The 24,897-nt window shown below is 40.4% G+C and overlaps 1 protein-coding gene across 1 annotated transcript in view; it reads right to left on the reverse strand.

The window, feature by feature from the left end:
- The window catches only part of NXPH1 (neurexophilin 1), a 92,998-nt gene that overhangs the window by 60,000 nt on the left and 8,101 nt on the right, over positions 1-24,897 (reverse strand). Inside the window, exon 2 of the mRNA XM_024205645.1 lies at positions 22,599-22,684. Coding sequence (XP_024061413.1) covers positions 22,599-22,684 — 86 coding nt within the window. The remainder of the gene's footprint in view (positions 1-22,598; positions 22,685-24,897) is intronic.

Raw genomic sequence — 24,897 nt, forward strand, 5'->3', positions numbered from 1 at the left:
ACCAGATAGCAAGTGTGAAATATCAGGATTGGGGGTGAGGGATAATAGTCGCCTACATAAGACAAAGCCCCAAATATCGGGACTGTTCCTATAAAAATGGGACATCTGGTCACCCTCTGGGAATCACATGCCCAGCTCCCAATGTAGACATAACCAAAATTTACCTGGCAAAAACACTACTGGAGCCAAGTCATTGGATAAACTAAAAAACTGATCAAAAATCAACCAAAAGTCAAACCAAATAAATAGGCATTGTGCTGCATCCTTAAGGCTGCCAAACTTGGGGTGAAATCACCGCTCCATTGAAGCCAATGGCAAAGCTCCCATTGACTTTGATGGAATGCCAGGATTTCACCCATCAACTCTAAACAAGTATCAAAGGGGTAGCCGTGTTAGTCTGAATCTGTAAAAGCAGCAAAGAGTCCTGTGGCACCTTATAGACTAACAGACGTATTGGAGCATGAGCTTTCGTGGGTGAATACCCACTTCTTCGGATGCAACAAACTCTTACCTATATTTGAAATAGGCAAAATTTCATAATCTTCATAAACAGCCTTTTCATGTTTCTTCTTGCAATAAACATCAACATATTTCTTTTAACCTCAACTATCCTGGAAAGTGAAAGAACTAATACCAACATTAGCTAGAGAACACTCTCTCTCTTCCCCCCCCCTCTCAAAGATCTCCTTCCTTGTCACTCAGATACATATTGGCCTTATTTTCCATTAAAAACACACGCTAACTCCTTCAATGGTGCTATATCAGCAAGAACCCTTTAAAGTGCCAGTGTATTTCACAGTCTAGTTTTCCAGGAACTGTACAGACGTGCCTTACAATATCTGAGACGATAACTTCAAATGAGAGTTTGGGCGGTACATGTGTGCCTGATTATATTTAAATGTGGGACAATACATGTAAGTTGTTGGTTTTAACTTCTAAAGGTCTCACTAAATAACCTTGGACTACGCTTCTTAAAAGTTACCTCTCTTTACTCATGCCAGACACCAGAGATACTCAAGCTGGAACCCTCAGTTTTAAAGAGAGGAGATTGGTGGTACAGCTTTCTCTACTGCGGCCCTTAGCTCCGGAACAAGTTCCTTTCTCACGAGTTTGTGAACTTCAGGTCACAATGCAATTCACACCTCTTTGTGCCGGCTGCTGAGGAAGGTTTTCATGGGAGTTATGTAATCTGCTAAGCAGTATTGGGTCATGTTTCAGCAGATTTGGTGAAGAGGAACCAAGGGCTCAGGAATGCAAGCTGAGGCAGCATGAAACATTGGCCTCTCAGAATATTTTTAAGAAATGCTGTTTCCTACAATTCTGCCACATCACTAATTGCTGATGAAACATAATGACAGCAGTACGGGGTAGATCTGGGAATGGGAAGGGAGTTTTGTGTTCTGCTGGCTCTTTGATTTGATTTAGTAATTTATGGCAGGGGCACCTATAGCCTTTAATAGGTGACAATTTTACTTTTGTACAGGGTGAATAAATAATATCGCATAAAGAGTTATTAGTGAAATGACCAAAATGGGTAGGAAGTGTAATAACTAGTGCAAAACCAGCATTATCGGAAAGATTGGAGGTGACCACCAAAAAAAATTGCACACAAATTTTCAATGAAAATGCAGCAAAGAGTCCTGTGGCAATGAAAATGGTCATTTTTCATTTTGTCCACTTTTCTCTGAAAATTTTTAGATTTTTGTCAATAAACCAAAAAACACAAAACACAAAAACTCTGATGAAAATCAAAATGTTCTACAAAAATTACCAATTACACTTCTACCTCGATATAACGCTGTCCTCGGGAGCCAAAAAATCTTACCGCGTTACAGATGAAACCGCGTTATATCGAACTTGCTTTGATCCACCGGAGTGCGCAGCCCCGCCCCCCCCACCCCCGGAGCACTGCTTTACCGCGTCATATCAGAATTCATGTTATATTGGGCCGCGTTATATCGGGGTAGAGGTGTAATTGAAAAGCCATTTTTGCCAGAAATATTTTTGGGGGGAGCGAACCCCTCTAGGAAAGATATTTTCAGGGTAGACTGTGACCATCCTGCCCAAAATATTCAACAACCCAATCCCTGTGTGATCACTTAAAACAGGAGAGTGTATTCTGAGAAACTTCTCAGTTACCACACTACGTCCTCCACTAAAGCACAGAACCTTTTTACTTACTGCAAGACTTTCCTAAAGAAACTGCTCGTATCATCCTAATTTTGCAAATGTGATACAAAAGGCACACAACGCATATTAATCAACCCTTAATTCTGTCTTTAGGGCCACACAGTATATTTGTGAAGCTGATATTACTAATAAATTATACAATTCCAGTAGCAACTTCTGCATCTTAAGAGCAGTTTTCAAAAATGGCAAATAATACCACTTCCGAAAGCAATGCTGCAAGCACCGATAGGAAACATTTTTGCAAACTACAAACATTTCCTTTTTTAAATAGAAATAATTTACCCGTGTTTTAATTTCCAGGGGGAAAAACACAATAATTATGTCAATTTCTGACTAGATTGTCACCAGTGGTGCTCTAAAATTAGGTCATCTAGCAATCAATGACATCTGAGAGAGTGCAAAATATTACAGGCATAAAAGAGGTCTTTGCTCTTCACTCCAGCATAGAGTGTGACAACTGCAGCCTGACTGCTATGTGTGTGTCACTTCATTGTATTAATAGAATTTTATTACAATTCATCAATGTTTCATTGTTTCTCTTGTTTTAGTTTTGCCATGGGAATAAGGCTGCATATTTTTCTCCTGGTTTTGTGGTATAGTAGGTGTACTGTACTTTTTATTTTGCATCATTTGTATAGCATTGTTAGACATCCCTTGACTACCTGTGGGGAAAAGAAGAGCCAGCTCATTAAAGTGCAATATCTGGGTGATCCTATTGCCTTGTGCCAGTGCAAATCCCTAACATACAGGAGTGAGTATCTTATTCTGATTGATACCTGGACAGCAAGAGCTGGGAGCAACACTGCTTAATCCATTAAGGGAATGATGCATTGCTATCTCTCTAACTCTGGCTGGCAGACTCATGGTGCCATGTTGCCTTGCACCAGACAAAATCATGTCACGTCCAAAACAGTCTTCTGTAAAGGGAAGGTTGCCATGATCCAAGGAGCCAGAACAGAAAAGCCTTCTTCCAGTGTGAAAAATTGTTATAGATTTCTGTTACTGCAACTGAGAAGCTACAGTACAGATGGAGAGGCACTTTTGCTCTAAAGTCTATTTACAGGTGCTTATAATATTCTGAAAGATTTTCTCATTTGGACTGAAATTTTTCATGTATGTTTTTAGCCCAAAGTTTACTATTTTTTGGTGAAGAGTTTACAATAAATTTTAACTTGATCAGCTTTTCCTTTCAAAAAGGTGTCTTTTGAATTTTAAAGAAAACGTTCTGTATTTTTGTGCATTGCTGACTCCAAAAAGATTTCATATGCAAACTTCAAATTTTACATGTGTATAGTCATCAGAAAGGAATGAATAGCTTGCCAAATTTAGGTCTTGCCTACCTGGGGACAGTCAGAAAAGTTAATCCAAATTAACTAAAGGTGTGAATTCAAAGTAGATTAATTAAACTGTTAAAATGCTGTGTGGATGTTCTTATTCAGAATTAAAGTAGCCTTATTCAGTTTAGCTTAATTCATTAATTTTGTATTCACAAAGTAAATTAAGTTAAATGGAATTAAGGCCACTTTAATTCTAAATAAGAGCATCCACACAGGTTTAATGCAGTTTAACTAATCCACTTTGAAAGTTCATTTGGATTAACTTTCCTCATTGTCCCCAGGTAGACAAGTCCTTAGAAGCACTGGATGAGAAACATAGGCATTACTGTGTGAAAACAACATATAGAGCCTAATTCCACAAGATATTACATTCAGTGGTAACTGAGGGTGCTTGGCACACTGCAGGATCTGGTCCACAATGCATTTTATTTAATTATTTATTTATTATTGGTGTTACCATAATGCCTGGGTCCCCTAGTCATGGTCCAGGACCCCATTGTGCTAGGTGCTGTACAAACACAGAACAAAAAGATGGTCTGTCCCACAAAGAGTTTCATTTTTCTGGCTGATTTAAGGCCCCAAGCCAGCAAAACACTTAAGCATATACATAACTTTGAAGTCAGTGGGTCTACTCATGTTTAAATACTTTCCTGGGTCAAGCTTAAGGTTCTGATCCAGCTCTTTGAAGTTAATTGAAAGATTCACTGGGCATTGGATTGGACCCTAAATGCATAACAAGGCCTGATCTTGAGAGGTACAGAGTTCCTTATAACATCAGGAGGTAGTGGAGCTATCTCTTTCTACTAGTGGTTGTAATTGCATGTGGATGTTATTGGTCTCATTCTCATGAGGATTGTTAAGGAGTGTGAGCTCAGTCTGACTAATACATGCTCAGACTTTAAGTGGGCCACATGCTAAATGTCCCTGTAGCCACTGGAAGACAGGTTATAGGAATTATTGTCACCCAGTTGCCTCACTTGCGGACTCATGGGCTGTAAATTGTCTATTTGCCCCTCAGTGACTAGGTAGCTGGAAGAATATGTTAAAGAGGATAAACAGGTACTGAGCATCTACAGCTCACACTGAAGAAAATGGGATTTGTGGGCCTTCAGCCCCTCTCAGGATTGGGCCCTGCCCATATATACACACAATATAATAAACACAGATGTATTTAAAATCCTGATTAGATAGTGAATTTGCAAATCTGCACGAACACATGCAACTAATTAGTGTTTTTCATTTTAAATAGCTTTTAAATAGCATCAGGGACTATTTTCACTTTTTTTTCCTTTTTATTTATGTTTTTAAACCAATGAAATTATACTGAAAAGAATATAAATGTTAATACAGCATTATGGTTGACAATTTACATGTCCCAAAGTCAGGACATTCAAAGTTATGGTTCCCACAGTACTCAAAACATCCTCATTGCATATTGGCTTAAAGTAATCACCAAACACTGTACTAAAAATTTCTCTGTACGTGAAAGAGGCCAAGTTAACATTGCTGTGGGAATCATAACTTTTAATTTCCTGACTCTCCCGAGCATGTAAATTCTCTCTTATGACATTGCATTGACAGTTTTGCATGTAATACTATACTATATGTAATACTTCCACTACATTTTGTAATACTATGGAATATGTCATTGAGTATGATAAGCACTAGGATTCTAATACCATATCATTATGGAAAGACTATAACCAAAGCAGAAACTGAGCTCTTATTAATCTATTGTCATGATAAAAAGGGTAGTGAGAATTAGAAGTGACAGTAACCCTCTCTATTCTCTTTGTAACGTTTCACTAGAAAACGTATGGTCTCTTTGGATGTCATATCCATAAGAGCCATCAACAATATTTGGAGCAATTTACTAAGGCTGAGAAAACAATTCTGATAACAATGTGAGGCTGCCAGAACTTGGCATATTAGAGTATCTCAAAAGAGTCCCAAGGCTGGCATTTTGCCTGCACTGCCCAAGGCTCTGGAAGACTGACACAAACTAAAAATAGTTGCAAAAGCTTAAATGTGTTTGTTTTTGAGACACACTTCTCTATTTCATTAAAATACCACTTGCCTCTCCCACAACAAGGGACTGATGCCACAAAGTGATAATCATCACCTCTGAAGAGGTGCTGAGCAGTGCATGAACTTCATGGGGTCGAATGGTCCCCAGCATCTTCCAGATTAAGACCTTACACACATTCCATTGCCATGTAGGAGATCACATTTAAGATGTATATGGTAGAATTTTCAAAAGAATTGTCTAAGTGAGTTAGGAACACAAATCCCATGGAAAATCCCTTCCTGTGATCTAACAGCTGAGAGAGGCTAGGTAAACAGAGTGGATCAAGTTTTCAAAAAAGTGGAGTCCTTCTTGCACCTACAAAAATGCACTCATATGCTTGCACTTCCATTTGCTTAAGCAAAACAACTGGAACACATCCGTGCTGGGTAATTCTGCATGCTGCACAATCTGCCATCTTGAATGGGCAACTATCCAATCTACATGTGCAAATGTATTATAATTGCAGAGTTTGTGGGTCTTCAGGTTTATGAAAATTTGAAAATTTAAAATTTGCCCTGTTTATAGCAGAATCAATTGTGCCCATGATAGAGGTCACTGGATACTACACAAAATGCTAGAATATTCTTTTAAATTTTAAAAAAAAAATTCTGCCCTATTTGTGCCCCTTTTGTGTTTGCTTTCTGTAAACTTCGTGAAATTGGCAAGAATGTCTGCTGAAAGTGAATTTCAAAGTTAAATGTGCATTTGGGGAAACAAAATTGTTCACACATGCTCATACTCACATCCTCATCCTAACATGTAATAGAAACGATACCATGTGACGTATCTGGCCAATCACAACTAACCAGCACAAATCCAGACTCTAATTCCTTCAGAGAACTGTTCACAGTTCAAAGACCTTTTTTTTTTTTTTTTTCAAAAAGGTGACCAAAATATAATTTAATACTTTGGAATATCAAAGAGATTTAAGGATTTTTCAACATGCTAGTGGACATTCTGCAAGCAGAAAGAGAGGTTAAATCTAAATTAGTTGGCTAAATTATTCACTGTAAATTATCCACAATGGTCTACAGCTGAATACAAAGACTTGGAGAATGAGGGCATTGGCTTCAGTGCCCATGAAGGAAACCATTGGCTGATCCTCCAATGTAAATATTCATTAGATCGGAAAGGTGCCACTCCCTCCCTTTGCTTTTTAAATAAAGAACAAAATATATGTGCCCTGCAATGAGGGAGAAAAAAGAAGGAAGGGAGAATGATGTGCTACTTTGCTCCCTTTGGGTTCTCTTAGAAACTTCAAATTCCCACACGCACGTGGATTTTTAGAAAATTCCTTTTGGGTGAGACTGAATCATATTTCTACAATCCTATCAGTGTTAGAAAGTATGTAACTGCCTTGGGCCAAAATCTGTAGTCCTCTAACACACAATGGGTCTGGTTTTGCTTCCTGAAGTTAATAGTAAAACTCCTATTGACTTCAGAGGTGCAAGATGAAGCCCAAAGCTCCCGTAAACTCCAGTGGAAGTTCATATGGAATTATTTCAGTGCAGAAGCCATTTTGGGGATGGGGGGTTGTATGTCTGAGACACAGGCAAACTATATTGCGGTGTCAGTTTCTACAGTCCCAACTGTAACAGGATAAGTACTGTATTTGATAAATATTAGTATTTCAATGGCCTATAACTCCCAGCATCAGAAAAAAAGGTTTTAAATATTTTCTTTTGCGCTAAGCCACAAACAAAGCACAGATTTCTCCCCTCCACCCAGCAACCGCAGAAGAAAAATAGCAAAGTAAACTATTTTTGAAAAGCAGATGCAACTTCATTCTTCACAAACTTTTCTCAAATGCTGATCTGCACATTTCTAGTTGCTCTTTGTTGGGCAGCTGCCGAGTCATCACAGTGACTGACATCTTTTTTCCCCAAATACTTTTAGCTTTAAAAAAATGCTTATTTGGTGCATCACTAGCAGCTTTTCAATTTCCTGGAGACCATGCCCTGCAGACCTCTGAAGTGGAATTAGAACTTCTCCTTGCCAACACAAGCAGGGCCTCCATTTATTATTTCTACTGTGTCTGTTTTCCCTGTCTCTTCCAGAACAACATAGGAGTATATGTCAGTTACAAAGCCAGCCACAGCTGAACCTTCTCTCTTTCTGTTTCTTTTCCCTGCTATCTGCAGCCATAGCATTGTATATAGCAGCAATAGCAGCAGTTAATGCTGTATTAGTAGAAACATGTAAATATATCTCCCCTGCACTCCTCATTCAGCTAGTAGAATCTTTTACTCTTTCTTTTCCCTCTAGGATTCTGTCTGATATGACCATGGAGCTGTTGCGCCTTATAATACCAGGAAGTAGCGGAGCTGTTCCTCTCTACTAGTGGTTGTAATTGCATGTGGATGTTATTGGTCGCATTCTCATGAGGATTGTTAAGGAATGTGATCTCAGTCTGACTTATAGACGCTCATACTGTAAGTGGGCCACATGCTAAATGTCCCTGTCCACAGCTACTGGAAGACTGGTTATAGGAATTAATGTCACCCAGTTGCCTCACTTGCAGACTCATGGGCTGTAAATTGTCTATTTTCTCCTCAGTGACTAGGTAGCTAGAAATATATGTTAAACAGGATAAATGTTATGGCTGTTACCAGCCCTATGCAGCAAAAGATATTCTGATCAATTGGATTTTTCACAGAATGGATGCATGCCTTACAGTATAATTCTGTCTGAATTCAATGAACATAAGAACATAACTATGGCCCTCCTGGGTCAGACCAAAGGTCCATCTAGTCAAGTATCCTGTCTTCCGACAGTGGCCAATGCCAGGTGCCCCAGAGGGTATGAACAGAACAGGTAATCATCAAGTGATCCATCCCGTCGCTCATTCCCAGCTTCTGGCAAACAGAGGCTAGTGACACCATTCCTGTCCATCCTGGCTAATAGCCATTGATGGACCTATCCTCCATGAATTTATCTAGTTCTTTTTTGAACCCTGTTATGGTCTTGGCCTTCATAACATCCTCTGGCAAGGAGTTCCACAGGTTGACTGTGCACTGTATGAAGAAATACTTTCTTTTATTTGTTTTAAATCTGCTGCCTATTAATTTCATTTGGTGACCCCTAGTTCTTGTGTTATGAGAAGTAGTAAACAACACTTCCTTATCTACTTTCTCTACACCAGTCCTGATTTTATAGACCTCAATCATATCTCCCCTTAGCTGTCTCTTTTCCAAGCTGAAAATCCCAGTCTTATTAATCTCTCCTCATATGGAAGCCGTTCTTCATATACAACAGGATTTATATGCCACCCCTTACTCAGTGCTGTAGCTAAATGCCACAATCTAGCCCTAGGTTAGCATGGATCCAATCCAATACCCATTAAAGTCACATAGAATCTTTCAGTGGTACAGGATCAGACACCTAGGGGCTAATCCAATGCCTATTGGTACCAATGAGAGCTTTGCCATTAACTTTGATACGTCTAACTGAGATCTAAATGAACAAACATAATATTAAGCAAAATTAACACATCACAGAGTGTTCTTGTTCACTTGCTTTTCAATTGAAACTCAGTTTTAATTTTTTATAATACTAGTATGTTTGTAAATGTAATGTATATGTTTTTAAAAAATACTGGAAACTTAGTAATGGAGAGACTTCGCTATGGGGCTGTGCTAATAATTCTTTGCCGAGAAGTGAGGAGAGAACATTAATTTTCTATGTTCAGTGTAAAGTGTGTCATTTAATCAAGTTCAGGTTAGCAAATTATGGTCTACTTTAAAACTTGAAGTGTAATTCTACTCTGAAAAGTAACAGTAAAGATGGTTTTGTTTCTCGACCCACCTTATTTCAAGATCAAACCTGCTGAGTTTACTAATACAAAAGAAAGGGTGGCTTTTTCCCCCTATCAGCCCTGCAACCTCAGCTTTGGATACTGATTGGCTCGTGAATTGTCACTAATAAAAAAATGAGCAATCAGAATGTGATCAAACGGGTCTCCTGGTGTTGCCTGTGGCAGAATAGAATTCAGCTCACTCTCCAATAGCTGGAGGAGTCAAAGGTAGTAACAACTTAGGCTAGTGAAGCAAGCATGTGTGATTATTAACAGACACTTTTCTCGACATTGGCATGTATAAGCGATCACTTGATCTCTTGAACGTGATCACTTGAGCTCTCAAGTGAGAAGGAGCCATTTCATATGGTCAATTTTCATTCAATCCACATGTTAAGCAGTGCAATACAGTATACTCCCAATTAGCCAAACAGCATGGGGGACACGGATTTTATTTGGGCAATTGGAAGTTTGGATAACCGAGATGATAGGAGCCATGCAACAGTAGGGTGGTTTCCTCATGGCTGGGGGCTCGTCGTCCTCCTCCTCCTTGCAGACCTGGCTGGGGGATATCGGTTCTCCCCTGCCAGGACCGCAGCCTCCTCCACCATCAATACCACCACCCCACCGCTTGCACCTGCAGGGACCGGTGTCATGGGAATGAGCAGTCCCATGACAGCTGGGCTGCAGTAGGCTCCCTGCACTGCCACGGGAGCCATTCAGTAGCTGGGTGGCTTCCCCCATAGCCAAAGGCTCCTACTCCTCACAGTCATGGTGGGGACATGTATCTCATGCTGAGGAACAAGGAGGGGATTCACATAATGTGGATGTTTGGTTTTCGGTTTAGGGTTTTGGATAGGGTTTCGGATAAACAGGAGCATAATGAGGATATAAGTAAATGCTCTCTTCAGTAATGATTTTTTGTTGTGGCTAGGCTTTAGGTACTTGGTTTTGTAAACAATGAACACATTCATGTACTGAGAACTACACTTAACCAGACTGCCTGTTAATCCTTGGTTATGATTATGAAAAGGAAGAGAATACTAATGTTCTTCATGTTGGATCACCTGTATCCTTTAAAAGTGAGCTCAGTGCTAGTGCAATAATAGAGCTATAGTTGTTTGGCATAGTATGGATTCATCAGAAAAAGAAATTCCTTTAAAAGGCATTAACCTTTGTAGAAAATTGCAGATGGCTGTAATGACAATTTGCATGCCTTATGTATTAGACAATGTATTAAGTGCCTGATCAGCATGAAATATCCATGGCCTTCTGAACCATACAAGCCCTGGATGCTGGTTCCACAGCAGGCAAGCTGACACATTCAGACAAAAGGTCAAACTGCAGCAGAAAGCAAATACCAAAAATATCTCAAGTGAGAGTTACAAACGGGCTCCCTGCCTCCATTTTCTACCTCCTCTGATCTTTAGACAGTCTCTCCACTAAGGGTCATATGAATTATAACAGGCGTCTGATTTTTCTGCTTCCCTCCTCCTTGCTCCCACTCGCTCTTTGTTTTCTACCTCAGTTCTGTTGATACCACGCTGCTTCTTCACAGTTCTACCCTTGCTGTTCTCTTCTTCCTCTCTCATCCTTCAAATATGTATAGACTATCACAAATGCATCCAATCAACCACTAGGGAATTGGGTGGCCAGTATCAACACTGCATGTTAACGTGGCATAATTGACAGATAGCCCACAGTCTCCCATTTGTTCACAGGTTATAATTATTGAATTAGTCAATCCACTGGTTTGAATTTGTTTTGTAAAACCACAAAAGTCCAAATTTGCCTAGCTTTATATTTTGGCAAATACGATTCAACCACCTTCTCCTAAACTTAAGGCTGACACAACATTTATTCTAGCTGTATAAAGAGCACACTCACTGTATAATATCAATAGCAGCACCACATTCAGATTTATTGGTACAGCATTATGGATGGGTGAACTTTAAAAGGCTTGGAGGAGGTTCACTTCCATTCAGATAAGCACCCCTATGTCCAGATGCGTATCTGAAAATTGTATGAATGATCCAGACCTCTTGGATCTGTAGAAGTGGAGTGGAAGATGAGATCCCTGGCATTTCCTGCATTGAGCTGGGTTAGAAATACTGTGAGAACAGCCTTTTTCATGGTATTTCAGCATTTCTGCTTCTGGTCCTGGTTGGAACAAGGATAATGGTCATAAAGCAAACAAATACAAACCCTGCAAAAGGGTTTTGTTTGGGGTCATTTTAAGTTTTCGGCAGAAGCTGAGCTCAGTTTTTTGTTTAATCAGTTTACCAATCCCCAATTCTCATGGGATGGACTCAGGAGCAACGCCAGCTTTTCTGCCGCCCTAGGCAGCGGAAGGTCCCACCCCGAAATGCCGCCCCCCACAGAGGCAGCGGAAGGTCCCGCCACCGAAATACCGCCGCGGTCGCCACCCCCCAAATTGTAGTGCCCTAGGCGACCGCCTAGGTCGCCTAATGGGTTGCGCCGGCCCTGGGTGGACTCCACTTGAGTAGGGAGGGAAATAGACTTCTGGGATGGAGGTCGGCACAACTGATTCAAAGAGCTTTAGATGAGGAATTTGTGGGAGGTGGTTGGGAGATGCTCATGTAATCTCCACACCTGATTCTAATATTGAAGGGGAGGAGAATCAAGTAAATAAGGATAGAGCAATGGAGAAAGGAACAACAAAGGATAGGAGAAAGGACAACAACAGGAAAGATAGTGCTAGAACCACTGACAGTAAAAGTCAGGAAGGCAGTAAAATGACTGTACCTAATCAGGCGAGGAATCTGGGTGAAGCCAAGCAGAAACAGGATGTCTGTACACCAATGCAAAGAGCCCGGGCAACAAAAAGGAGGAATTAGAACTACTAGTGCAGAAAGTGAAACCAGGTATCATAGGGATAATGGAAACATGGTGGAATAGTAGTCATGACTGGAATACAGTTATTGAAGGGTATGTGCTGCTCAGAAAAGACAGAAATAAAGGTAAAGCTGGTGGAGTAGCATTGTATATTAATTACGAGGTAGAGTGTAAAGTAATTAGAAGTCATGGAATAGATAAAACAGAGTCTGTTTGGGTCAAAAACACTTTGGGAAAGAAAGATAACAGAGGCTCCTCTGGGATAATGCTTGGGGTATGCTACAGACCCCCGGGATCTAATCTGGATAGCAACCTCTCTAATATTTTAATGATGCAAATGCTACTAGGAATTGTGTGATTATGGGAGATTTTAATTTCCCAGATATACACTGGAGGACAAAGGCTACTAATAATGGGAGGGCCCAGATATTCCTGGATGTGATAGCCAACAGATTTGTTCACCAAACCAACAAGAGGTGATGCCATTTTAGATTTAATACTGGTAAGTAGAAGAACTAGCTGTAGAGGGCAAACTTGGTTCAAGTGATCATGAGTTAATTCAGTTTAAACTAAATAGAAAAATAAATAAAAATAGGTCTGCAACTAGGGTCTTTGATTTCAAAGGCCAAACTTTAAAAATTAAGGGAATTAAGACTAATTCCCTGGTTTTTTTAGGGAAGTTGACTCGACTGAAGAACTCAAGTATCTGAATGTGGAAGAGGCTTGGAATTACTTTAAGTCAAAGTTACAGAAACTATCTGAAGCCTGCATCCCAAGCAAGTGGGGAAAATATCATAGGAAAGGGTTGCAGACCAAACTGGATGAACAAGCATCTCAAAAAGGTTATTAAGAGAAACAGAAAGCCTACAAGGAATGGAAGAAGGGATGAATCAGAAAGGAAAGCTACCTCTTAGAGGTCAGAAAATATAAGAGAAAAAGTTAGAACTGCCAAAAACCAAGCAGAGCTGGAACTAGCAAAGGAAATTAAAACCAATAGCAAAAGTTTATTTAGCCATGTAAATAAAAAGAAAGCAAGGAAAGAAGAATTTGGACCACTAAGCACTGAGAATGGGGTGGACATCAAAGATTATCTAGGTATGGCCTAACATCTACATGAATACTTTGCCTCAATTTTTAATAAGGATAATGAGGAGCTTGGGGGCAGTGACAGGGTGGCTAATGGGAAAAAGGATATAGAGTAGAAATTATCACATCCAACGTGGAAGCCAAACTCAGGCAGTTCACTGGGACTAAATTGGGAGTCCTGGATAATCTGCATCCAAGGATATTAAAGGAATTGGCACATGAAATTGCAAGCCCAATAGCAAGGACTTTTAATAAATTAATAAACTTGGGGGGTCATAACTTGTGCCTGGAAAACTGCAAATACAGTACCTATATTTAAAAAGGTGGGGAAGTGATCTGGGAAACTAAAAGCCCATTAATTTAACTTCAATTTTATGCAAGGTCTTAGAACAAATTTTGAAAGAGGAAGTAGTTAAAGTAAGGACATAGAGGTAAATGGTAACTGAGATAAAGTACAACATGATTTTTTAAAAGGTAGATCCTACCAGACCAACCTAATCTTTTTCTTTGAGAAGATAACAGATTTTCTAGATAAAGGAAATACAGTAGATCTAATCTACTTGGATTTCAGTAAGGCATTTGATACAGTTCAACATGGGAAATTATTAGTTAAATTGGAGAGGATGGGGATTAATAATTAAGAATCTAAAGGTGGGTAAGGAACTGGTTAAAGGGGAGATTATGCTGAAAAGTTGAACTGTCAGGCTGGAGGGAGGTTACTAATGGAGCTCCTCAAGGACTGATCTTGGGACTTGTCTTATTTACCATTTGCATTAGTGACCTTGGGATGTGCTTGGGATGTGACCTTGGAATGTGCTGGCCGCCGCTTCCCGCAGCCCCCATTGGCCTGGAACAGCGAACCGTGGCCAGTGGGAGCTGCGATCGGCCGAACCTGTGGACACTGCAGGTAAACAAACCATCCCGGCCCGCCAGCAGATTTCCCTGAGGGGCCACATGCCAAAGGTTGCCGATCCCTGGTCTAACTAATTGCCATATTCTGAGTTACTACAGAAATATCCTTCCAGGTCAGATTGGCAGAGAACTTGGGGCTTTTTCAGCTTCCTCTGCAGCATGGGTCACAGGTCACTTCCTGGTTTGATCTAGAGTAAATGGTGAATTCTCTGTAACTTGAAGTCTTTAAATCAAGATTTGAGGACTTCAGTAACTCAGCCAGGGGCTATGAGCCTACTACAGGAATGGGTCGGTAAGATTCTGTGGTCTGCAATGTGCAGGAGATCAGACTTGATTATCTTGATGGTCCCTTATGGCCTTAAAGTCTGAGTCTTCTTAGTGGAGGTATCAAAGATAGATATCTAAAACTGATTGCATATAGCTACTATATAGGCATGCAAATTCTGAATGTGCAAGTTAGCTGTAGTGTATGCACATGTCTGGTTAATGTGCTAGCACAATTTTTTGTGTCTGCGTCACACTGAAAATTCACTGGCTATGTGCGTGTGATGCTTTAAATCATAAGATGAATTATTTTTAAAAGAAGTGTCCTTTGCTTAAATGAAAGGCAATGTTTATGGTTGTGATATCTTAGTCCTTTTTCTAAATATACAGAGCTTTGGGGAAAGATTTGGTTTCTTCAGTCAGACCCACAATACATTCTGCCCAACTTTTCCACTTTGCCCTTTCCAAAAAGAACACGTTTGTTTAATATTAAAGTTCCCTTTCAAAACAAAGTCTCTAAACCTACCCTCCCATTTATGCATCTGCAGTTTGTTTGATAACTTACAGCATAATTACAGGCTGTCCTCCCACTAAACGCTGTATTGAGACTTATGAAACAAGGTGGTGAAATATGTGCTGGCGTCTGAGTAGTAAGCCAGTAATTTACCACAAGCACTTGGAAGAAAAGGAATGAAGGAGAAGCCTGCTATTTAAACTGTTCTGTTAGCATGTTTTTTTCCCTCCCACAATAGCATATATCCCATTCATATTTCAATTTAACAACATTTTCAAAGCTGTCATCTGCTCTTGCTTCAAGTTAATTTTAAATGTAATCTGTTTATCAGCAACAGCAAGTGCTTTGGCAGATCCAAATGGAGAACTCCATCCACACTTACAAATTTGTGTGCTGGGCTTGTGGAAAGTGAGCCTAAAAGAACCAGGCCATTTAGGCTGAGACTTGACTTAGGGGCAGTGCAGCAGCCTAGGTGCTGGAACTAAGGGTGCAGGTGGTGCTGCAGCGCCCCCTGGCTTGAAGTGGTTTCCATCATATACAGGGTTTATGGTTTGGTTCAATGGCTCTCAGCACCCCCACTATACAAATTGTCCCAGCACCCCTGGGCAGCAGCCTGTGCCAGGCATATGTTGTGCATCTGAGCAGCCCTGAGCCTGCAGGGGACCTCCAAGTTCAGGGGTCCCTGAACAGCTGCACCAGCTATTCCTCTGCCACTGCCATCTGCCTCCCCCCATTCGATTCTGTGGCCCCACCCCCACAAGTAACTGAGTCGGTCACCCCTCACTGGGTGGGGCTGGGGCCCCCTCGCTGCCTCAGGGCTGATGTAATTGCATGAGTTGCATGTGTCTAACACACTCCCAGCCATCAGCCCCCATTTTATAGAGGTCCCAGGAAACCCACACCCACCTGTCCTGCAATGCCTTTGCAAAATCCCATAGCATTTGAGCGTGCCCAATACACAGTGGCGGAGAGTAACAGATGTTTCCTATCCCATCCGGCAGGGGTCACAGCCATTGGGTATGCTCCAGTGCTGAAGAGGCTGCTGTTGGGAAATGTAGTTTGTTTCCATAGCCTCCATATCCTCCTCTTGCCGTGGAACACCGAGAGGTATGTAGCTACCTGCTCTAGCCTCTCCCCAGCCCCACAGCACTCTCCCCAGCCAGCCCCACTCTAGTTCTGCATATCTCTGCTAGATTCTGCACAGAAAATCAACATTTTGTTAGTATTACCCCTACAACTGAAGGATAAATAAAGCAGTACAAAAATACTTTATTTCAGCCTATACTTCCAACTTTCTTAGTCTCATACTGGAAGGTATCTGAAAATGAAAACCATAAATACAAATACAAGTCTAGTTTTAAAAAACAAAAAGAAAGAGAGATTTTGTTATTACAAATTGCCTCCAAAGATCCTGAGCAGCACGTTTGTAAACGTTCTGATCAGCGCCTGCAGTCTGAAGTAGAAAGTCAAGAACTGCATCTCAATTCAGCAAGCATGAATTTGTCATTGTGTCAAGATTTAAGTCAGGGAAACCATTTGTGCAATACCTCTGAAGTTGCACCTGTAGCAGTTGCTGATGATATTTCTAGAGAAACTTTGCTTTAAACCAGCACAACTGAAGACCCTGTAAGCTGAGCTACATACCAACAAAGCCAAAGATCCCATAGATGATCTTAAAACTGAAAAACCCAAAGACCTGTAGATGAACTTGAATTGAGCAAAACCAAAGGTCCAGTAGATGAGCAGTTCGACAATGTAGCATATCAAATCCATCTTCCTGCTGAAGTTCCCATCTGATAAAAATCACTTTCAAGATTTAATTGCATATGCTTGAACAAATTGGTCCTTGCCAGCCCATTGAAAGTGATATTCCACATAGACAGTTTCTTTTTTTCCCCTACAAACCACCATTTTTTATCTTCATTTTATGGAATAAAACAATGCACCACATGAAGATTTGCATGTCCTGGGGCTAGTATACTCACATCTTTCAGCTTATGCCTATTGTCACATTGGTTGGTTGTTCACGGATACAGGAACTTGAAAATTAACTTGAGCAACAGATTTCAATGATTGGAAGAATATGCTAAAGTCAATGTCTGTTCATGGGAGGAGCAAAGAACATGTGCAGTCACATGAGATAGCTCTACACTTCGCAAAGTCATACTGTCAATGCATGTTTTGAAAAGCATCTGAAAATATTAGGAAATGGCAAGAAGTATTACAAATAGTGCTTGACATAGTCTAAATTTTAAATAGTTTAGGCCTCCTCTTCCACAGCCACCATAAAGTGTTGGAGAGCAACAATTGTGGTATTTACTTGAGCATCATTAAGCTACTTGCCAGACATAATACAACTGTTGCCCGATATATCAGTGACACCAAGAGAATCAAATACTTGACAATTACCGATGAACTTACAAGTCTTTTAGCATCAGAAACCAGGAAGTGCATACTTAATAGCTTCAAAGAAGCTACGTTTTTTACTATCATTGCAGATGCAACCATGGATATTAGCCAATTTGATCAAATGGCCATTTTGCATCGCTTTGTTAATATTGATCAAATTGAAGGAAAAGTAGATATTAAAAAAAGCATTTTGTAAGCTTTGTGGCAATAAGTGAGGTAAATGTTGCATTCTTGTATGACCTGTTAACCAATGTTTTATTCTTCAAGTATGAATTAGACCCCAAATACATCTCTGGATAGTGATATGATGGGGCCAGTGGTATGGCCAGAGCTTGTGGAGGACTGCAAGCAAAAATGAGAGACTATCTTTCAGGCAAGGCAGACAAAGTGTATGGACCATACATCTACATCAAATTAACCTAGTTTTGGTTCATACTGCTGAAGATAAGACCGTCCAGACCTGAAGGTTTTCTTCACAACTTTTCAGGAAATATATAAATATTTCACAGACTCTAGCCATCAATGGGAAACACTAATGATTAAGTCTAAAAATAATCTTTATCTTCAAACTCTTGCTTGAGAGAGTACAGTTATGCAAAGGGAAAAGGAACTTGATGATGCACTTTAGGCCCCTGAAGAAGTTGACAGGATAGATGCAGCAGATGAAATTGAACAGGCTTCTGAAGAATGAAGGAGACCTTTACAACTAAAGGCAGTCTGCAAAACTAGATGGGCAGCTCAAATGAAAGTCACTGAGGCAATGATAGTAAATTTTCAGAGTATAATTGAATGCCTAGAAGATTAAACTGTTGCCGAACACAGGAGTAGCAAGGACATACATTGAGCAAAAAGCAACCTGTCTTTGATGGATCGGATGTTCTACCTCAATCTGTTATGGTGGAATAGGATCTTGGTTATCATGACTGCAGCCTCTGGAATCCTTCAGTTAAAGAAAATTGACCTGTTTCAAGTCACTGGACATTTGAGAGCACAGTGAATGAGCTCAGCAAACTCAGATCTGAAGAAAAGATTGAGGAAATTGTAAAAGAATCTCAGAACAGGTGGGAAGCAATGGGTTTTGAAAAAGCAAGCTACCCGAACCACAGGAAGAAACATGTATCCTGCATGGATGATGAATTTGCACACAATTTTGTGTTAGAAAAAAGGACAACCATCGAAGGAAATATTTTGAGGTCTTAGACAATATGATCAGGAAACTAAAATCGCAATGTGAGGGATTTCAAAGGGTAGCTATTCTGTTCAGTTTCCTCCATCCCAGGTGACTTCAAAATATAACTTTAGAAAAGTCAAAGGAGGAAGTTCTTAAACTCATGGGAAAACACTCATGTTTTTTTCTGTAGACTTGGTTCACAAGATTATACCAATAACACAGAGGTATTCAGTTTGTCACTGGAAGTCCAGAGCTACTTGAATTTCATAGTGTCACGTTCTCTTGATGATGTTTTACCAGAAATGGAAATGTTGTGGAGACACTTTCTCACCAGACCAAGTGGAGTAGCTAGTGCTGAATGAGTACATTAAAGCATGTCAACAATTACATGCATTCAACACTATCACGGACACAGCTGAGTGACCTTGTTCTCCCTGCAATTGAAACAGATGAGACAGGTAGGTTGGAGCTGGACAGCATCATAGGACAATTTGCCAAGAAAAAAGTGCTGATGAGGTGCAAGATTCCAATAACTGAAAATACACAAGCCAACACAATTTGGGTGAGATTCCACTTTTGTTTAGGCCTGTGATTTTTATTTTATGGGTTTTTTAACTTTTTATATTTAAAAAAGCCTAAGGTGACATGACCATTGGCCCGCATGCTGTATGTTTGCTGACCATGCTCTGACCCTTAAATTTATCCCTGAGTCAGATGGACCCAAAACTGAAGAAGAAACTCATTAAACAAACATAACAGTGAAGTTTCTCAGAAGTAGAGTTGGTTGAAAAAAATGATATTCCCCCACAGAAAAAAAAAGTCAAAATTTTCTATGGAAATTTTCAGCAAAAAAATCAAAACCTGAAAAATTTCAGCCAAAAACTTTCAGCTGAATAAAACAACAATTGTGATTTAGAAATCCCACTGTGGAGCCTCATTCTCCTCTGAGGGCCAGGTTCCCAGGCTATATTACATCTCCCATAATGCATTGTGTCCTCCCTTCTTATGGAGCCACTGCGGTAAATCCTGAGAGTCTCTGGTGGCAGTGCATCATTGGAGGTGTTGTTTTGCTCAGGAACCTGGCCCACAGAGGAGAATACGGGCATGAAACTTCCATCAGCTATAACTTCCATAAAACACCAGAGGGCTTTTCCAAACGGAAATATTTGGGCTTTCGATGTTCCCTTTTTGATAAAAAATTTGCCACTGAAAGCAGATAATTTTCATAACAAATTTTGTTTAATCAAAAGTGGCAGTGTTTTTGTCAAATGCAGTTTCATTAGAAAATTATCGACCAGGCCTACGCAAGCAAGCTAAAACTGGCAGAATTTCCATACCCTGGCTACTTTCAGCCTTCGTTTTGCACCGTTAAATACGCAGTACCACCTCATACTTACCCAGCAATTGCACAGTCTCATTTGTACATTTCTGGGGAACATTAAACTAGCCTTGCAGCAGAGTGTTAATATGTTTTCATAACTGATACATATCATAAGTATTCCAGATCATTTGGTGTCATTCCAAACAACATTTGTCTCAGCTACTGTATTTGCAGTGACTTAGCCATTTTTCTCAACTTTGTATTTAACAAAACTGAAACACACTTCTTTACCTTTGCTACTGACAACAAACATCTAGGATTATTAAAACAGAGTGAATTTTTAAAGATGTGGTTACTTAGCACTATTTCTTCTTTTTGCTTATTTTTTGTGCTCCTCTGAGCTTGCACAATGAAGATCAATTAAATACATTCACTTTTGTAAATGATCAGTTTCAGTCCTCAATGTTACCTTGCAAATATGGAAGGGAAGCATTTATTTATTACAAGACAACTTTTACTGATGGAATTATATTTTACTTTCATGATTTTGGGGTTTAGGCTATACTCCTTTTAAGAGGTCTCGGATTTTGTATGTATTTTTTGCAGATTTATTAAGCATAACTATGTTCCCATGAAAGTAAAATCATGTAACCGTGTTAGACAGGCCCAAAATAAAGGCAGTGCACAGCCCTTCCCCCAGGGGACATACCTAGAGACATTCTGTGTCAGGCTCAGAATGGCAGAATGCATCCCTGAATGCCCCAGCTTGCAGGAGGGGTGTTCCTGTAATTTTGCTCCTCCTAATGTCCCAGTACAGCTCCAAAAGCTGATGCCTTGAAGGGTAGGCCATGGCCCCGTCCCTCCCTGCTCATTTTTGAGCATCATGAACAACTGGGAGAATAGGAATAGAACACTCCTTCCCTGCACTCTCATGAACACAGAGACTGCTATTCCACCTCATCTTTTTGCTCTTCATATCCTCCCCTTCACTGCCCAATCGCCTAGAGCCCAAGCAGAGTCTGACCCTTAGAGAACAACATGGTAAGGATGTTTTACCCCCACTGAAATCAAAGAGAGGAGGCTATAAATTGTACATTCTGGGAAGGCTGGTAGAGGAGCAGAAAGCCAGAGGTATATTCACAGAAGCATACATTTACCATGGGATGGAGAAGCTGTTGACATTTTTTGCCCAATAATTTGCAACCTTTGTCAGAGGCCACGCTATGTCAGCAAAAGTCAAGCTGGAATCTGTCAAATAATACCCACACTCAGCTGACTTCTGAGAAGTACTGATATCGTTAAGGCACTATTTTGAAAAGGACAGTAGCGGCCCATCCACTTTGACCTAGATGGATATTTCAAATAATAAATGTGACCAGGACATAAGAATTTCCAACAGAAGGTCTCCCTATTTCATCTCAGTTGCCTTAGTTGATCCACAGTTTAAGATCAACATTCAAGTCCCACTTCCTACTCTAAGTAAAAGATTAAAAGATGCTGATGGAAGAGGCAGATAGAAGCACAGTCTATTGAAAAAGGGAGAGATGGATGAAGCTGTGTTACCTGCTTCTTCCAATACTTCCAGCAGGTTCTTCTTTACATTGTGGCTAAGCGCAGGGAAGCACAATTAATCTGTAGTAACATCAGCACAAAAAACTTCACTATTGTAACATGAGAATGTGGGAAAATCTGCGTGGGTTTGAGGGGTTTTTTAAATTAAACACCAGCGGTTTGTTTTTTTAATGCTTGAGGTTCAGATCTATAAAAATATATGCTTTTGCAGATGTGCATTTACATACACAGTTACTGCAATTGTGTGAGCAAATTGGGATTGGCACATGCAAATGCATACGTTGCATGTACGATTATCATAATTGCAGGTGCAATTTATGTTGCCTCTTTCGTTTAAAAAATCTATCACTAACAGAATGAGAGAAACAAAGTGGGTGAGGTAATATTCTTTATTGGACCAACTTCTGTTCATAGACTCATTGACTTTAAGGCCAGAAGAGCGCTGCAGCTTGAAAGCTTGTCTCTTTCTCTAAGGGAAGTTTGTCTATTACAAGATATTACCTCACCTACCTTCTCTGTCATATCCGAGGACCTACACCGCTAAAACTACACTGCAATTCACTAACAGAATGTCCTCCTTGACGATAGGTGTTGTCAAGCATTCAGGCTGTTCGCCTTCCCCTTCTAGCAGTTATTCAGAACGTGTTTTCAGTGCAGCTGGGAAATGTAGGCTGCAATTTTCAAAGGCACCTTGGGGAGTTAAGCATCCATATATCATTGTTTTTCATTTGGGTTCCTAACTTCTTCAGGCTGCTATGGAAATCCCAGCCATAGTTACTAATGAAGAATAAGCCTGGATCTCAAGAAAATGGAATAACTAAACTCCTTACAGCTAAAGTCAATATGGAGATTGTTTTTGTAATTCTGTAAACTTCTTGGGGCAGAGACTTGACTTTTGAAAAAATCTCCGTAAAGCCCCCTACACAACTATGGTGCTTATTACTAAGGGTGACTGCTCATCCAGAAGATCATTTTGGTGCCACAAGTGTAGGAAGCCATAAGAACTGAGCAGGGTCAACAACAGAGAGAATGATTATTTTATCCATTTATGTAATTATGTGAAAGCCAAGCTGCAAAAATATGAAGCAAATATAGGTCCACATACCTGCTGACTCAGATATGAATGCTGATAATGAGAAGCTGGTCTCAGATGTTGGGTAAAGATGAGAGAAAACACAATCAAACAGGAATCTTCAGAACAAGAATCTCATGTTAGTGATCTGCCTTGAAATTTCTTACATGGAAATAATTGGTAGATGGTCCAGGTAGCACTTTAATTTATTGCTACACAAATTATCCAACTGTATTATTTCTCCCATTTAATTAGGTTTATTTGGGTAGAGGAAATTATGGTTATAGCTGGGCTCAGATGAAGATCATTCAGAGAGGTACCACAATAACTGGCAATATTTTTAGAATTCCTGCCAATAATAAGAATCAGGTACTGACAAACGTATTATGCTCTAGGTTTAAGACAATGGGTGGATGAGTCCCCACAGCTCCACATGTTGCTTCTTTAAAGTTCTGTCACACCAGCTACATATCCCATGCTTTGCAGTTGTCATCTTTGGCCCTCTGGCTTCCACAGATAATGTGTTGATTTTATTATTGTTTGAAAAAAAAATTTAGTTGACTTTTTATAAATATTGCCCTAGAACCTAGAGTCCAGCCACGCTGAGCCCAGTGCAGCGAGGGCAGGAAAAGCGGTGTTTAACTACCTTTATGCTTCCCTAATCCTGGGACCACTGGGGACTGAACTTGTTCCCTGTTAAGTTTGTGTAGCCTCAAAGCTCTTTGAGCTTACGCCTGACTGGTCACAGCCCCAAGAGGCCATTGTTGCACCCTGGCATCTGCCAAGCACAAGGGCATCTCCACCGTATACCCTGGCTACCAGATTTCTGCCAGGGGGTTGCATCGGGACTGCTAGAGCAGGGCTATGCTCCATCGGATTTCCCAGAACAGGGGATAAGCCCCCCAACAAGTTGGATGAGCAGTCAGAGCAGGAGCCAGGATCTTCTTATGCTTTGTAAATGATCCTTTTATTTTAATTAAGCTCTTTCTGTGCTTACACAATTTTGAGAAGCGAGTCCACCAAGCTAGTAGTGATGTTATGTGTTATGAGGGCAAGTAAGGAATTAATGCACCATGACTTACAAAGTAGGGCATACAGAGAATGAACATCCAAGAGTGCTGAAGCCCTAGAAAAGTCTGGTTACTTCCCAAACATTGAGTGTAGCAGGAAGCGCACTTGGTGAAAAGTTGTGGGTCTTTTCGTTTTTTAATTAAGTTTACTTGCAACCTTATCCCAAGAAAAGGATGATAAAGTATGGTTACATACAAGTGATTCTGTGTGGTTCGATATTTATTCACTTTCATTGACTTCTATATCAAATTTGCTCAGTTTATAAATCAAGAGATTATTTTCTTCCAGCTGCCAACCCTGCAAACTTAGCCTGAGATCTGAAAACAAAGCTCTGTTCTTTCTGATTTTTATGTTGTAAAGATAATAAATAAAGTGATGAAGATTTTATCAATCCAACTTGAATGCCAGGTTTCTGGAGGATGCTAGAACCAGAATACAATCAGTCTTGCTCTTCCATAGCTATATGGACATCACAAAAAAACATCCGTCCAAGTGGGTAGTGCACACCTGAGCTGGGGTGGCTGGGGGGAGTAAAGCCAGAGGTTAAAGTAGAGGGTAGCAGAGGGAAGCACAGCTCCCCCTCCTCTCCCTGGCTTGGGTAAGGATGAGGAAGGATAGTCCAGTGGTTAGGGCCCTTTTCAAGGACTTGGACACCCATGCTCAAGTCCCTGCTCTGCCTCAGACTTCCTGTGTGGCCTTGGGCAAGTCATTCTCTGTGTCTCACTTCCCCATCTACAAAATGGTGAATATTAGCACTTTCCTACCTCATGGGGGTGTTATGAGGTGAAATACATTAAAGGTTGTGAAGTGCTCTGATACTATGGTGATTGGGACTATATAAATACCTAAGATAGCTAGATAAGCAGCACTTCCCCGCAGATTCCCATTCCTCCTTGGCTGGTGAAGTCAGGCCTCCTGTTTCAGTGGACAGTGGTTTTGCAGAAGGATCTCCTTCAAGTAAAGACAACAATCCCTCCCTCCCATCTTATTCAATCTCTTCCCCTCCAACAGGCCCTCATCTTTAGAGTCTTGGCAAGGAGTCTGCCCTTTAAGGGCAAAATTAGAGGAAGAATATCTCCTAGTCCCACTGCTGCTGGCAGATGAATTAAATGGACCAGGATATCCTGAAGATAGTACAAATAACCTCGTATTTCCTGGGCTATCCCTATAAGGAACCTGGGATAGCTCTCAGAGTCCAGACTCATCCAACTAGTGGAGGCAGTGAGAGAAGGATGTATGTTTGCCCTAGTGTGGCAGGATG

The sequence above is a fragment of the Terrapene carolina genome, unplaced genomic scaffold, assembly GCF_002925995.2.
Source record: "Terrapene carolina triunguis isolate 2854851 unplaced genomic scaffold, T_m_triunguis-2.0 Scaffold84, whole genome shotgun sequence".
Taxonomy (NCBI): domain Eukaryota; kingdom Metazoa; phylum Chordata; order Testudines; family Emydidae; genus Terrapene; species Terrapene triunguis.